We start from the raw sequence: 14276 nt of genomic DNA, 5'->3' as shown, positions 1-14276 counted from the left end.
TTGAAGTGTTTTTGCATTATTACCCAATCAAATACAAATCGCCATACCGATTTGTGCCATTGTTCTTTGTTGTGGGTGCTTGTATGGAATGGTTTATGATTAAAGTTCCTGCTGCAGGCGCTGGTGAAACTTTCTACGACGTTTGGAGGCGAAATCAATCGGAAAGAAGACATCGCTTGAGACAGAAAAACCAACCCCGACAAGACTAATTATTTGGGACTTTGTTTTATTTTTGTATGAGAGAAAAAAAAAACAAGAACATGCCTTTCGGAATGAGCACTGGGAGTTATTTCAAACTTCTTGCATCTTCCTTTCTTGCAATGTGTGCGGGATCTCAAACAGTTCACATGTGGTATCGGCCTGACTTGTCAATACCTGAGATACCTCCTAAGAAAGGTGAACTTCATACTAAACTGTATATGCCATGGATAAGAGACACAGAAAAAACTGTTGAAGGGAATGAAACAAATCATAAAGTGGAAAACTGATGATATATTATTGTTATCTAAATGTGTTGATTTTTTACTGTTTTGCCAACCTCTTTGTATGGGAAACACAGTCCTAATTATACAGTGTACTAAAATGAAAAAAAAACGATTTTTTAATTACTGTATTTTTGTTTGATAACATTAGTTTTGATTCATATTTATTTGTGTTTCAGGAACCTAATATAGAAACAAACAAGTACATAATACTTGTGTGTAGAAATCTTATTAAGTTTAATAGATTCTTGTCAAAGTTAGTAGATAGATTGTACAGGTAGCATCTACAATGGCAGATGATTTGGGAGATGACTGGTGGGAGGACAAGGAAGGAGCAAAAGAAAGTGATTCTGATAATTCAACTGAAGACCTTCCTTCTAAAGGTATGTGGAATAGAGTTTGTATCATGTTTTGATTACATGAACTGGTTTGTCAGTTTATTATTCTGAAATATCTACAAACTGTTGTGTCACTGTGAAGTGTTTTTTTTATTTAGTATAAGATTACTTAGTCTTAGGTGTTGGTTTTGAGATTTTTTTTATAACATGGCAGATTAAATAGTGAAGTTCTGTATTGTGTATATTTTTGGCTACATTACATATGTTTCATCTTCAAACAGACACTAGAGAAGTTAACATCTTCTAAACCAGATTTTGTACTATTTTTAATATCCTTAAAATGTCTGTGAATGGTTTGAGAAAACCTAAGTTTATTGACTTCTTTTCACTTTGAAACATGTTTAATAGACATCATATTTGGAAAAGCACAACAAAAAGAAAAACAATCACACAATGAGCAAGACAAAATGTTTTTAACACTGCCTTCATATGTAAACAGTAAATCTTAAATTTTATCTTAGAAAATCAAAAAATGTTCACATAGCAATTGCGTAAATGTATAAAAAAGCGACTTTTTCATTTCTGGTGGAACGAGTTTTCTTTGTGTGTGTGTCATAGCTAAAAAGGCAATCTGCTTAATTATTTTGTTGGAGTTTTTATCCTCATTCTAGATTTAACCAGTTGGCAATTGTGATGGTTTTTCCTCAAACAGTTTTTGGTGTATGTGTCTGGGATAGTTTCCTTGTGTGTCAGTTCAAATTTGACAGATTGTTTGTTTGTTAGTTACTGAAACTTCTTAATAACTATGGTTTAAAAAAGACTTGTGACATTCTTGTCAGTTTTTGAGTACTTCAACTTAAAAGTTCTATATTACAACTATCTGTGGTAGCTGTCATGTCACTCAATGTCTTCAGTAATAGTGGTTGTGCCACACATTCCATATCTCATATCAAACAAAGGTCCAAGTTTGCGTCCCTCGCTAAGGTGTCCTTGTAGGGCTAACATTTTGTCATGGAAAGGTTTTTTGCGCTCAAGTGACAGACTTGACATGCTGGGTGCCAGAAAAGAGTTCAGAACAAAGACGGCACGTGGTTGTCTTCGAAGCCATGAAAATGCAAGACAGGCCTGAAAAACAAATGTGTACATGTTTTGTCAGACTTGTTTGTTAGTGTTTTTTGTGTTGTATTACTAGGTTTCAGTTTCTAATGCGATTTTATTTTTAAGCAGATTTACTTTAGGGGTATAAGGCTACTAGAAATTGTGTTGAAGTTTGTGGGTTTTATGGATTTTCTTATCCCATGCCCCTTTTCTCAGTTGATAGGATTTTCTGCTTTTAATTTACATTTTTGTGTTGTATAGAGTCCTTTTTTCATTCAGGGAAAATCCCAAGTTGATTTACACAAAATAAAGTTTTTTTGCACAACTTTCTGCTGTTCCTAGATATTTTCCTCACCTCAATAAGGTCACACCCTTCGTAGCAACGGAAATGACGTAAAGATGGTGCCTCTTGTAACACTTTATACACCCGCTCACAATGACTGTTTTTAACGCGTGTAAAGCGATACAGAACACCAGTGCTTGATGAATCCACATAATACTGCAAAAAGTTACAAGTGGTGCAATAAGATGAGATAAAACAAAAAAAAGTAAAAGGGGCAATTTTACATGTGACAAAGCGAGTTGTTCAAAGATTTTTGTGTTTACCTGGAAAACATTGGTTACAGATTTACAAAGGGATATTTATTTCAAATTTCCGCATAAAGGTTGGGTAGAAACAGCTGGAAAGACACATGTTGTGGAAACATAACTTATCAAAAGTCTTTACTATTCCCCGCAATATGCTCCTTTATACTATACGGTTTTGGTGTAGCCAGTGTAAAAGCTGTACAAAATACTCGCCTCTGTTAGACGTGCTTTCCGCATGTTTCTCCATTTATCATTACGTTTGACCATGGCTTTATGAAACTACCATGTTCTGTTCATTTGTTCACACAAACACTTCTTTACCAATTTAAGTGTGAAACGCGACCTACTTGATATTTACACGGCGTTGCCCACGAATCTTTTTCCGTTCCTCTTGCGTCGGAATCTTGTTCCAGTGTAAAGTCTTTGATAATGACAAGGTAAACACTGTAAAGGGAATACGGGTGGTTTCCCTTCTCGGACTGACTTCTGCAATAACAAAACACATTTTAACTATCAGTTTCTGATGCCAAGAGCTATAACTGTTATTTTTGTCCAACTCCACTTTTTTATACGGCTGGTTAGTCTGCATTTCATCTTAACTGGTTTCGCCGATGTTTCTCCCCAGTCTCTATAATGTACGCCAACCTCCCTAACGAATTTGGGTCCTAGTCATATTACGCTTTTTAGTAAAGATGTAGCTACAGCGCGTTTAACACTGAGCCCTCATTTGTGCCCTTTGCATTTTCGCTCTTTAATAAAGTCCCAGCGGTGCGCAACTGTTTCCGACTTGGTTATTGTTTTTTCTTAATTGTGCCGCTACGACTTGTTTCACGAAACGAAATAAACTCAACCCAACTCAACTTTAATGTAGAAACACAGTATGGTGGCCAAAATGTTTGTAACCGTTAGATGGTGCTATTGTGTCATCTCACTCAATATTTGCAACTATCCCGATTGTTACACGAGATTTAACACCCACTTCCCAACTTTCTAAAGGTGTGGTACGGTTGAAAACATTTTCAAATGTCGTAATTGTATGCTAGTTGGCCGTGTTTAAGGGTTGAGGCAGAATTCTTTTACGGGGAAAAATACCAACTTGAAAACTTTTTGTGTTTCCATTTTAGAGCATGCCTATCTTATGGTGGTAATGGTTTCTCTTTGTAGTTGCTTTCCAGTTTACTTGCCTGTTTGATGAATGCAGAACGTTCCAGGCGGCTGCATCTTTTGATAGCCACGATGGTAGTTGGCATTCCCGAGTTTCAAACTTTCCATTTGTTTCGTTATATTCGGTTACCTACGAAGGAATAAAGTGTTTCAGCTACTATTTCTGGTTTTACGCCTATGATATACTTACAGAAACAAGTTTAAATCAGCGAAAAAATAACACGTAAATAAACTATTAAAGCGGTAAAAAATGTGCTCTTATCTTCGGACTTTAGGTTAGACCAATTGGTAATTTAAAAACGCACTTTAAGTCTAATAGATGACTCTAAATAATCATTACATCGCGTCTCCTGAGAACTAAATTGCCGTTGACGTTGCAAAAAACGTATTCATTTTATTTTTCAAAGGTTTTGTCCAAACTGTTGTCATCGTCAGTGCAATAATGTTTTCAAACAACATAAAGGGCAATTTTGTGCTCAGTAAGCTACTTTTCGAGTGCCATGTGTACCTAAGACATACAAACTATATTCTCTGCTTACTAAACATTTAAGTTTACAAACAACTAAGTTTGTTAATACCTGCCACCGGATGTCGCTCGAGTTGCCAGATTTCAGTCGACCGTAGATGGGAGGGCACAAACTTTGTGGGTCGCTGACAGTTCTGAACATGTCAGGGGTGCAATTACGTCTCTCCGCAACACACGATATCGTCACCGCTTTACGTACCTGTGACGTCAAACAGGGATTCTTACGATTACTTGCTTTTGTTATTGGTAAAAGTGATGAGTCATAATTGGCTTCGTCAGTGAATGAATGACTAGGGTATTTTGTACATAGCTTTGCTACCCCTTGCCCTTCCATAAATTAGGAACTATCTAACACACAGGGGTCATCAAGAAGGGTTAAACATGCAGACATGGTCGCACCTAAACCAGACCAGTCTTTTTTTAACACAACAACCCTGTTTATGTTGTAAAAGTGTTGCTGGATTTTTTGTCCAAAATGTATCTTTTCATGTACATTTGGGTTTGTTTAAAATCACCGGCCCCTGCTTAGTGTATTCAAAAACCCAGTTACATTTCTTTAAATACACTTACGTTTGTGGCTATTCATGTGTTTGAAAGCTGCCGTTCAAAACGACTTGATGTCATCCAATTACATAACCTTTTTAGATGCACCTTAGATGTATTTTTTTCTTAAGGACACCACTTTTTAATTGCCAACTACTCGGACGTTGTTACTTAAGTCTAACAAAGTAATTATTACACCCTAATCGTGGTGGTTAAGCATCCTTGCTCCTTTGAAGACAGACATCACACCCTTTGGAGCAGTGGTTCTAACAATTTTGTGTTTAAACAACTAACTTGTATTTGTTTTAAATTTCGACTCTTTTCATTTTACAACCAATTTTAGTTGGCCACCTAAAAAGTCATCATGAACCACTAGTTAAGAACTCCTGCCTTAAGAGGTTGAAGCACTAGTTGCCAACCCCTGAATATCCAATATATAAGCTAGCACTGATGCAATGTGAAAGGAAAAGCAGTTTCGTATACACATAGACTTCAACAGGAAATACATACTTCGTAATAAGGGGGGTGCTTGTGCATATAGAGGTGCGCCAGTGGTGGTAGAAAACTCGCAGTTCCCCATCGTATCCACAGTTCATTGTCACGTAAGGTTTTCACCAGTACCTCAGCGTCAGAAATACCTATGCATATTGGGTGACGAATAAAAGGAAATTGCATGTTGAACTTGCATTATTACTTAATAACGATGGTTTATTGCCCAGTTAGCTCTGTAGTTTTATCCTACAGTAATCCTCGTTTAAACCAGACCCGTTTGAACCAAAAACATTGTCCGGATTAAGCGAAGATCCGGATTTACCGATGTCCATTAGTTAAAGCCTTACCACATTACAAATCAGTTATACTTCAAATTTTGTCCGAAATAGGCGAAGATCCGACTTAACCAAGCTTACTGTATTTAAATACTGAAACACTATATTAGTAAAGGTGAATATCAGTAAATGCAGACCAGTAACATATTTAGACTGAGCTAATATTACCTTTCATTATTCCTCGGGCATGAGCTGGACTTTGTATCGTTTCGTTCCGGTGCAACTTTAGGTCTTCAGTTCGTTGACAAAACTCAGTGATTGTGGCGTCCATTTTTGCATCCACTTTTTGATATGATACTGACGCTGTGACAAAATCGATTCTGTTAAATGTGTCATTACGATTTCCAATTCAATGTTTTTTCACACAGTTAAAATGAATTAGGTAGTTTTTTAAGTGCACAAGTGTGTTTCGATCTACTATTTTAAAGTTATTTCGGTTTAACAGTGTTGTGCAGTATTAGTTAATTCTGTGGTAAAGAGCAGTGACTATATCGCTTCGTTATTGCACGTTGGAATTTTTCCACGCAACGTTACAGACTATCCTCGCGGTATAGGGCAAACCAATCTATCAAAAACTATTTTGCAAATTCTAAACTGGGTTGGTTTCGGCATTAAAACATGTTGTTTTAATGCCCAATTGCTTAATTGTACATAAAGGCTGTCGTATGCAGCAGGTGCTTTGGTACTTCTTTGTCACGCAATTCAATGTTTAAAGTTGGTGGGAATTTTTCTGATTTAGGAAACTAATTCCCCTCACAGTCTGCAACATCGTCATGAGTTACTTAACACATGACCTGGTGCGCGGTTCTACACCGGTTCGTGACTTATATAATTGAACACAATCTCAAGAGAACTTTTGGTTATTTTTGTCCCAGTCAGTTGCTTGAAATTGCAGTTTGGTTATTTATAGCCCATTGTGCAGCAGTTGGTAACCGTTTCCTCTGATGCAATTTCTGTTTTTTAATTAGTAACTTATATTATAATGTTTCTTTGTGTCAGCATTGCCAAACGAGCATTGGGGCTTGCATGATTGCTGTTACTTTGTACTATGTGGCCTTAATTTGATGATGTCTGTGTGCCAATCTGTTTCTGTTTTTAAAATAACGGGTTTACAACAAAAGATTGCAAGAAAGGCATTCTTAGGGTACAAAAAAAAAAACGGGTTGGAGTAGCATGTTTATAAATTTGTGCTTTCTGTGATGTTATTGCTATTTTTGATCAGTAACTTATATTCTGTGGTTAATCTTACGTGGTCCGGGTTTGGCAAACATATTGATCAACTGCTGTCTTAGTTTATATTTGTCTCCAAAGTCTATGAAGTCCACCACGAAGATGTTGGGCTCTTCTTTTTCTTCTTCGGCAAACTCCCTGGCGAAACTTGGCGGTGCCAGGGATTTGTGAATTTCTTTGTGAACTGCTGTAACGCTCGCATGCTCTGGAAGTCTAAAAAGTTTATTTGATAGCAACGTCAGTTTTATTGAACATCTTGAGCAATACGTATGTGATTTTGTCATGTTAAAATTGCCTTGTTGTACATTATCACTCTAATTAAGATGAACATAAACGCATAACTGAGTAGGTGACCGGCTGATTTGGTATGACGCCTTCAATGGGCCTGGTGTACTGTGACATTACCCTCTGCTTTTTTGTGATGTTTTTAAATAATGTAAGTTAAATAAACTCTAAATGCTTCTGGCAAATGTATTGTTTTAATCGACGTTTTAACGTCCTATTTAATAAAGTTATAGATTGTGTGTTAAAAAAATGTAATTCAATTTTGAGCGCGTAGTTTTTTGAATATTTTTCAGTTCTTTTCCGCAAAAAGTACATTTTGTTTTTCCTTGTTTCCGCTAAAACTATATTTCCGATTTTCCTAATTCTAAATTATATGCTTTGCACCAAACATGGTATGAATAGGAAACGATAAACACTTTTGTAGGACTCACTTGAGATGCATCTTTAGCTCGTAAACCTGAGCGGCATCGCCCGATTCCTCAATCTTCTGGTACAATTTCAATAATTTCGATTGAATTTTTATCAAGTTCATGGTGAGGTTGGGGGTTCCCCCGTGGGCCATACCATATATGGCAGTGTCGGTTGTCATGTTGCTGACGGTTTCACCTTGAAGAAAAATATCGGTTTAAAGTATTTGTGTTTCGCATTTTTAGTAACCGTTTCGTTTTTAGTAATCACTAAAGATATGCTTTTTCCCGACACATTTTAAGTAAATAAAGATAACAAGGCCAACATGAAACTCACCTGCCAATGAAATTACAACGATAACGGTACAAATGACATGCATTGTTGTTGCACTAGCAACCGGGCGCCTACGTACATTACGTACAAAAAACTTTTTCTGGGCAGAAAGTATTTTCAAGCAATTTTCAAAACAAAATGGTATTGCATTTTTGGCTGTACGTTTAAAGGTTGTGCATCCCTGATTTCGCATTAATATCCTTCTCCTACTTAACTGTTTGTGTCTGTGATAAGTTTTAAAAGTCAAACATCCAACAAATCCCTTACATTTATTTAACATAAATCTGTATTCCCAGCATATAGTCGCAGTCGGTCATATAGTCAGACTGCTGCAGCATTTAAACCCTTCACTTACTTAGTTGTCTGTGGTTGATGAACCGCACAGGTGACGAAGTGGGTGACCGACCTTCACCCGGGCTTGTCGTTGTCCTGCCTCCAAAATCTAAAACTCTGTTGTCTGTCATAATATCAGGACTGTACGATGGAGAGCTGAGCCTGGGTGACACGGGTCTAGGTGCCGATGCACCTTGCCTTGTGGTCTTATTCACAGCTGTGTAGAAGTCAGTCTGTGGAGGTTGCTGGATTTGAGGGGCTGCTGCTTTCGGTAGAGGCGAGTACATGTTTTGAAATGTTTCGTTGTTGTTACTACGTGGCAGTGGTTGAGGCCTGAGTCTGCTGGATTCGTTCATAGTTGCTGGCCGATGTCGAACTGGTCGTGGTGCTGGTCTCGTCGGGAATGAGTCAATATCGTTAGTTGAGATGTAAAGTTCTGAAACAAGGTGTTTTTGTCAGCTAAGATGAACGTGTGCTAACGACCAGTGTAACAAAGTCATATACCACTCGTACTTCAAATAGAACCACTAAGGTCGCTGTTATGTCCACAAAAACTATACTGAACATTATGTCGGTAGAATTATTTTCACAAAAACATCATTTGTCCTTTAGACTTTGAGACTTATTTTGCCTCTGTCATAAAGTCTATGTAAGACAACAATACTTTCATTATTGGGATAAGACATTATTCCACGTTACACGTTATTTGTTGCTTGAAAAAAAGTACCAAACGTATTTACATCGGTGTTGCATTTTGACTTAAATCGTGGTTACAATTAAGTGCTGTATAACAAATATATATGTTTACATACCGTCGTCGTCAACATAATAGTCGTTGCCATATCCACTCAGTGACGATGTTTTGGATAATACGCCATGCTAATGAAAACAAACAATATGTCTAGTAGCTACAAACTACACATTGTGTGTTCATTCACCTTATGTATCATTACTATATTGTATACAGTTTGCATTAGCAATGCTTACATGCAGTGGTGGGATTCAGCCGGTTCGCACCAGTTCTATAGAACCGTCTCACAAAATTTTATGAGACCAGCGAACCGGTAAGCATTACTGGTTTCTATTAATGGACTTTTGTAACAGAGCCGACTGAAAAATATGACTTTTGTGATAGAACCGGGTGATAAAAAATTTGAATCCCATCACTGCTTACATGGTAGACTGTGTAGTTAATAAACGTTTTACTGTTCGTAACTTGATTTTACTCAAGTGTACTGAAGAAAATAAAGCAAACTGCTGTACTAGTAATACTACGTTTAGTTTTTTAAGGCGAATCTTGAGGTTTCCAATACACTTTCCCAGCGATGCTATAAGTTACACTTAGTTCTAGTTTCTCCTTTGCAATATCTATTTTTGGCTCAGTACTGGTATAAGGAAGCCTGCTAACTATCAGATTAATTACAAAGAAATTTCCGTGTATAGCTTACTTGGGATGGGGGCGGCCTTCTTGGAGGTAGTTCTGGGCCATTAGATGTAGTAGGCGTCCACCTATTGTATAAAATCATGAAAAAAATCGAGAAGTCATATTTGCATTTACCCTGTTATTGAGAAGATTGACAATGGTATAGAATAGGTTATTACTGACAGGCCAACGATTTAGTACATGAGAAGTGGATGTTTTTTTTTTATCTATTACCCAACTGTGTATGACAAAAACAGGGCATAAAATTTGTCGTAGGGACGCAACTAACAGTAAAATAAATGCTGGAACGATATCTTCAAACAAATACCGAAGCAGGAATCTTCAAAGATCAAAACATTTCGGTAGGATCGCAACTGAAATATAAATTCTTTGAAATAGCTGAGACGAACATATATTATTTTCTGGGATCAGTCCTAAAACGTTCATGCAGCAGTCATGGCACACTTTAGTATAAATCATTGGATACCGATTAAAGATTAGGGCTCCATTTGTACGCTACCAGTTTGCACAACCCAATGTGTAGACTAGACTTGTGTGTTGGTTTGTATGCCCTGTATACGTCTCTTGTAGACATTTTCATGCACGACAGCAACAAGCCAGAAACCCGTATACCAACGTCACTTCTGGATCCTCAACCTCAGTCGCTATCGCGTGATCTCAAATCACGTGTAATAAGGAATTTGCCTACTCTACAGCCATTGTTGTCTAAAGGTTGTGATTAATTAAGTGTAATGCAAATTGGTTCGACAAATTCTCGACTAACAAAGGTTGTTGCGGGAAGTGAAGAACTTTATCCATGGTTAAACGTTTCGAAACCTTTTATAGTTTTCAAGTCTTTTGAAGTCTGAATTGGTGTTGAATTTAATAATGTGATCTTTTGTATAGGGACATGTTTCCAGAATTACTTGCGTGATGGTGACTATTTTTATTCTTTTGTGGTAATACTGTTTTCCAAACTACCTAGTAACTTTAAGTTGGGGCTGTAAAAGCAATACGGACAAGTTCAAGCTGGTTTGACATTTGTGTGATGTATTTTAACGTATCATCGTTTGGGTAATGTTCACCTCTTATTTATAGTTGTTGTACCACATGGAGGGAAATTATTTCTTTACCGAACAATCCCCAAATTAACATTATAAAGGCTTGCAACAATGGCTTTTCTAAACAAAGCCAGTTAAAATTAGTTTTAAAGTTCATTCGCCTAGTGTTACTCGTTCTAAATATATAACCAAAAGTGAATTGGTTCAGTGTTTCGCATTCATATGTCCACGTCAAAACTTAAAGCATACTTAATCTACGATTCGAAACCGAAATGTTTTCAACCACACCCGTCTTACACAACTCACATTTGTTGCCTCTTGTTGTATTCGTGATCATCATAGCTGCTTTCAAACGTCGATCCCGCCACCGTTCTAGACCTTCCTCGGGTGCCATTCCATTCAGTCATTGTAGATTGCCTTGTGTTCAGTCACTGCTTTTTAAGCCAACGTTTTTCACCCTACTTGTGATCTCTGTGAATATTTATACATGCTTAGATTTCAATTACAACTGTATAACTCCACAAACAGGCTGTCTAAATGTGGAATTTTTTTTCTGTCAATTGAACCTTTGTGTTGTTTGTCACGTATGACGGCTGTTAACTGAAGTTACGCCTCGTTTAGGTTCGGTGTCTACCAAACCGGTATAACCTCTTCAAACATTTGTGGGTCTGCCCATACGTCCGGTCCACCAATGCCCAATACACATATGCTATGTTTATTTAAAATAAGGAATTTCGTGGGCTAAATTAAAATCCGACAAACAGTTGACAACCATATCCGTTTTATTTCCAATGTTTTCCTCAGTAGATCTTTAATTGTAGCATTTTCAGCGCAATTTTTTTCACATGACTTGCCGTATTATAATCGTATTTTAGTTTAAACCCAAGAACAGATTGGCTTTTACCATCATGGTAGTATTAAACATCAATACGAATTAAGATGAGGCTGTTATTTATATCGCTTTTGTAGCCTCTGTTCAGCTGATATAATATCGTAAGCTATTATACAATCTTGCTTTTTGTCGTTGAGTACAACATTGATGTTAAGGCTACAGTGTTAACACATGGTGTTTACAAATCATAAAAACTGTACTGGTCTCGTAAGTGTCTATCTACCTCATTAAACAAAGGTGTACAATCGCAGCAACCTTGTTAAAAGTATGTCAACCCAAAGTTCTGCTACATTAAAGGAACTTGTTATCGGTTTTAAGGTTGCATATTCGCACTTGCCACATCTATTTTACCAGCCCTATGCGTAAGTACTCTTGTCCGCCGAATAATTCTAGTCACTGTCTACAGCTGTATCTATAATGGAACTTTTGACCATCAGACAGTGACAACTTTTTACCGAGTCTTAGGTTGCTTGTTTGCGCTTAGGATATCTATTGTACCAGTCTTAGCATTACAGCCTCTGTATGCCTTTAAATCTGTATCTAAATTACTGTTAGGCGCAAGACGGTTACAACAGGTCGCTGTTACAAACCAAGTAACAACGGTTGCATGTTCAGACGTTTACAATCCACAGCAGCCACGCACATACAGTAACTCAAAGCGGAAGTTAGCCAACTAACTAGTCATACTAAGTAAAACACTTTACCAGCTACAGCGTAAGCCTGCCTTACATTCATTGTTTATCACTGCTCAAGTTTCCCGTTGTACTCTTTCTGCTTCACAATGCCCATTATTTATAGCGCTGTCAACGCTTTGTGGTAAATCCAAAAGCGAAACTGAATTGTTTTTATCAACGCTTTGCAGCGCCCGTCTATTTATTGTTTAGAGCAAATAGGCTGATGTCTAATAAATTATTAGCGGTTTTGTTTGTTGTTACAGTAGCACTATGAAACTAAAACACATGATCACACTATAACCTGCCTAAAAGTTCCTTGCAACAAAATTTATTTAAACTGTTCTGTAAAAGTATAATACGATGTTAGCACAATCATTACGGTTTTGACCAAAAAAATGTATAAATAAACCAAAAAATAATGCACTCTATTCTTGAAGTGTTTATTGCGCTTGAGATTTAAGCAAAAACCTTGATTAAACCTCGAGTGTTTGGCTACTCCTTGAGTTCGACTGTGGGCACAAAAATACCTTTCTTGCCTTCGTCAACAACGGCATATGCTACTCCTGTTTCAACGACGCTATATCTTCCCGTAAGTCTTACGTCACGCACCCAGAAACTGATTTAAGTGGACGAAACTAAAAGTCAATCTTACATCTGCTTAGTTTAAATACCACAATCTTAAATGTCGCCGTAAACATGAAAAGATAAGTGGGTGTACAGAAGCTCTTTGTTTTAGTGTTTGCCTTCCAAATCGGAACCAATTTAGCTAATTGAAATAAATGTTTTTGTGTCTTTCAAACAATGTTTTTGGTCGAATTTTAATTTGCAAATGCCAGCAAATTTCCACCTAGATTTCAAGCCTTTGCGAAAAGGAATTCAGTTCATCTAAAAGTGTCATGCAAGAATTGGCTATAGGGCTCGAAAAAACCCAATTATGACCGAATTTATAATGCCTTGTTGCTCATAAGTTCGTCTCAAACCTGTCATAGCTCTTTCACTAAAAACACACGCGCTCTTATTATGGGTCCCCTTCCCTGAAGGGGACGCATATTGATTTCACTCAGTTTTTTTTTTTTTTTTTTTTTTCCGCCGAAGTTTGTCCATGCACTTTTGGCATCAAATCGTTGATGGATTTGGATGAAACTTTCACAGATGGTAGATATGGTCATGTAGATGTGTCCTCTGTTTCGTTTGACTTAAAACCCCAGTATTTACCCCGCTAGATCCCAAAATGTAAAACGTTTTTGTATGTTTCTGCGCACCACAAACGAAAGATTTGTGTGGTGTAATGGCATAATAAAGGCACCAGTACAGGTGGTATTTGTGTTTGTGCATTACTCGGTGGTGTTTGCTAACAACACCTCTAGTGGTCAGAATTTTAAACATTGTTGGATTTGGATAAAATTTTACATGACTGTTAGATGGGTCATCGTGGTTTCACATTTTATACTTTTGAGTGTTAAACCCCATCAGTTACCCCACTGACCCCCTAAAATGGGTGAGTTTTTTAAACGGTGTCGGAATTTAGTGAAATTTAAAAAGCTTGCAGAATTTGTCATTTATAGGTGTCAATTGTTGTGTTTTACCCAGTAACCCCAATATTTACCCCTCTAGCCCCCTATAAAGGGTGAATTTTTAAAACATTGTCCGAATTTGATAAAATTTGGACAGCTGATAGAGTGTGCTATTTATGGTTGTTGTTTGTTATGTTTAACCCTGTCGTCCCAACATTAACCCCACCAGCCCCCCAAAATGGGTCCATTTTGTAAACAATGTCAGAGTTGAATGAAATTTACATAGCTTGTAGAGTGTGCCATTTATAGGTGTAGAACGTTGTATTTAACCCTGTTGCCCCGACATTTACCCCACTAGCCCCCCCCCCCCCCCAAATGGTTTAATTTTTTAAACAATGTATGAATTAATTGAAACTTGGACAGTTTGTAGAGTGTACCATTTGTAGGTGTTGGTTGTTGTGTTAAACTCTGTAGTACCTATTATTTACTCTACTAGACCCCATACAGTCAAGTGCAATTCACCATTAATAGCAGCTGATTTTTGTGTTTTGGCCTGT

At 37.2% G+C, this 14276-nt stretch overlaps 2 protein-coding genes across 2 annotated transcripts in view; one reads left to right on the top strand and one right to left on the bottom strand.

Annotated features, from left to right (window-relative positions):
- The first annotated feature begins 486 nt into the window (after window positions 1–486).
- Window positions 487–14276, top strand: part of LOC145232200 (protein CMSS1-like) — a 57459-nt gene continuing 43669 nt past the window's right edge. The window contains exon 1 of the mRNA XM_080096741.1: window positions 487–865. Within this exon, the coding sequence (XP_079952867.1) occupies window positions 772–865 (94 nt within the window). The 5' untranslated portion in view covers window positions 487–771. The remainder of the gene's footprint in view (window positions 866–14276) is intronic.
- On the bottom strand, window positions 1164–11102 carry LOC145232586 (uncharacterized). Its single transcript, XM_080097247.1, has 13 exons — window positions 10946–11102; window positions 9604–9664; window positions 8968–9034; window positions 8178–8591; window positions 7513–7696; window positions 6816–7009; window positions 5735–5869; window positions 5250–5377; window positions 4249–4395; window positions 3691–3800; window positions 2854–2992; window positions 2274–2417; window positions 1164–1945 (listed from the first exon to the last, which is right to left on the bottom strand). Exons 1-13 carry the CDS (start codon window positions 11044–11046, stop codon window positions 1718–1720), a joined length of 2052 nt encoding a protein of 683 aa, XP_079953373.1. The 5' UTR covers window positions 11047–11102; the 3' UTR covers window positions 1164–1717.

This window comes from Phallusia mammillata, chromosome 6 (assembly GCF_965637545.1).
Source record: "Phallusia mammillata chromosome 6, kaPhaMamm4.hap1.1, whole genome shotgun sequence".
NCBI lineage: Eukaryota > Metazoa > Chordata > Ascidiacea > Phlebobranchia > Ascidiidae > Phallusia > Phallusia mammillata.
Note: the sequence above shows the minus strand (reverse complement) of the source record. Positions and strands in the feature narration are given on the sequence as shown.

Excerpts from the sequence above, each read along its gene's own strand:
- LOC145232586 (XM_080097247.1), bottom strand. The coding sequence starts at position 11,046 with ATGACTGAATGGAATGGCACCCGAGGAAGGTCTAGAACGGTGGCGGGA. Across the intron at positions 8,592-8,967 it reads CTATTATGTTGACGACGACG|AACTTTACATCTCAACTAAC; the intron begins GTATGTAAACAT and ends ACCTTGTTTCAG. Across the intron at positions 5,870-6,815 it reads GTTTGCCAAACCCGGACCAC|CGTCAGTATCATATCAAAAA; the intron begins GTAAGATTAACC and ends ATTTTGTCACAG.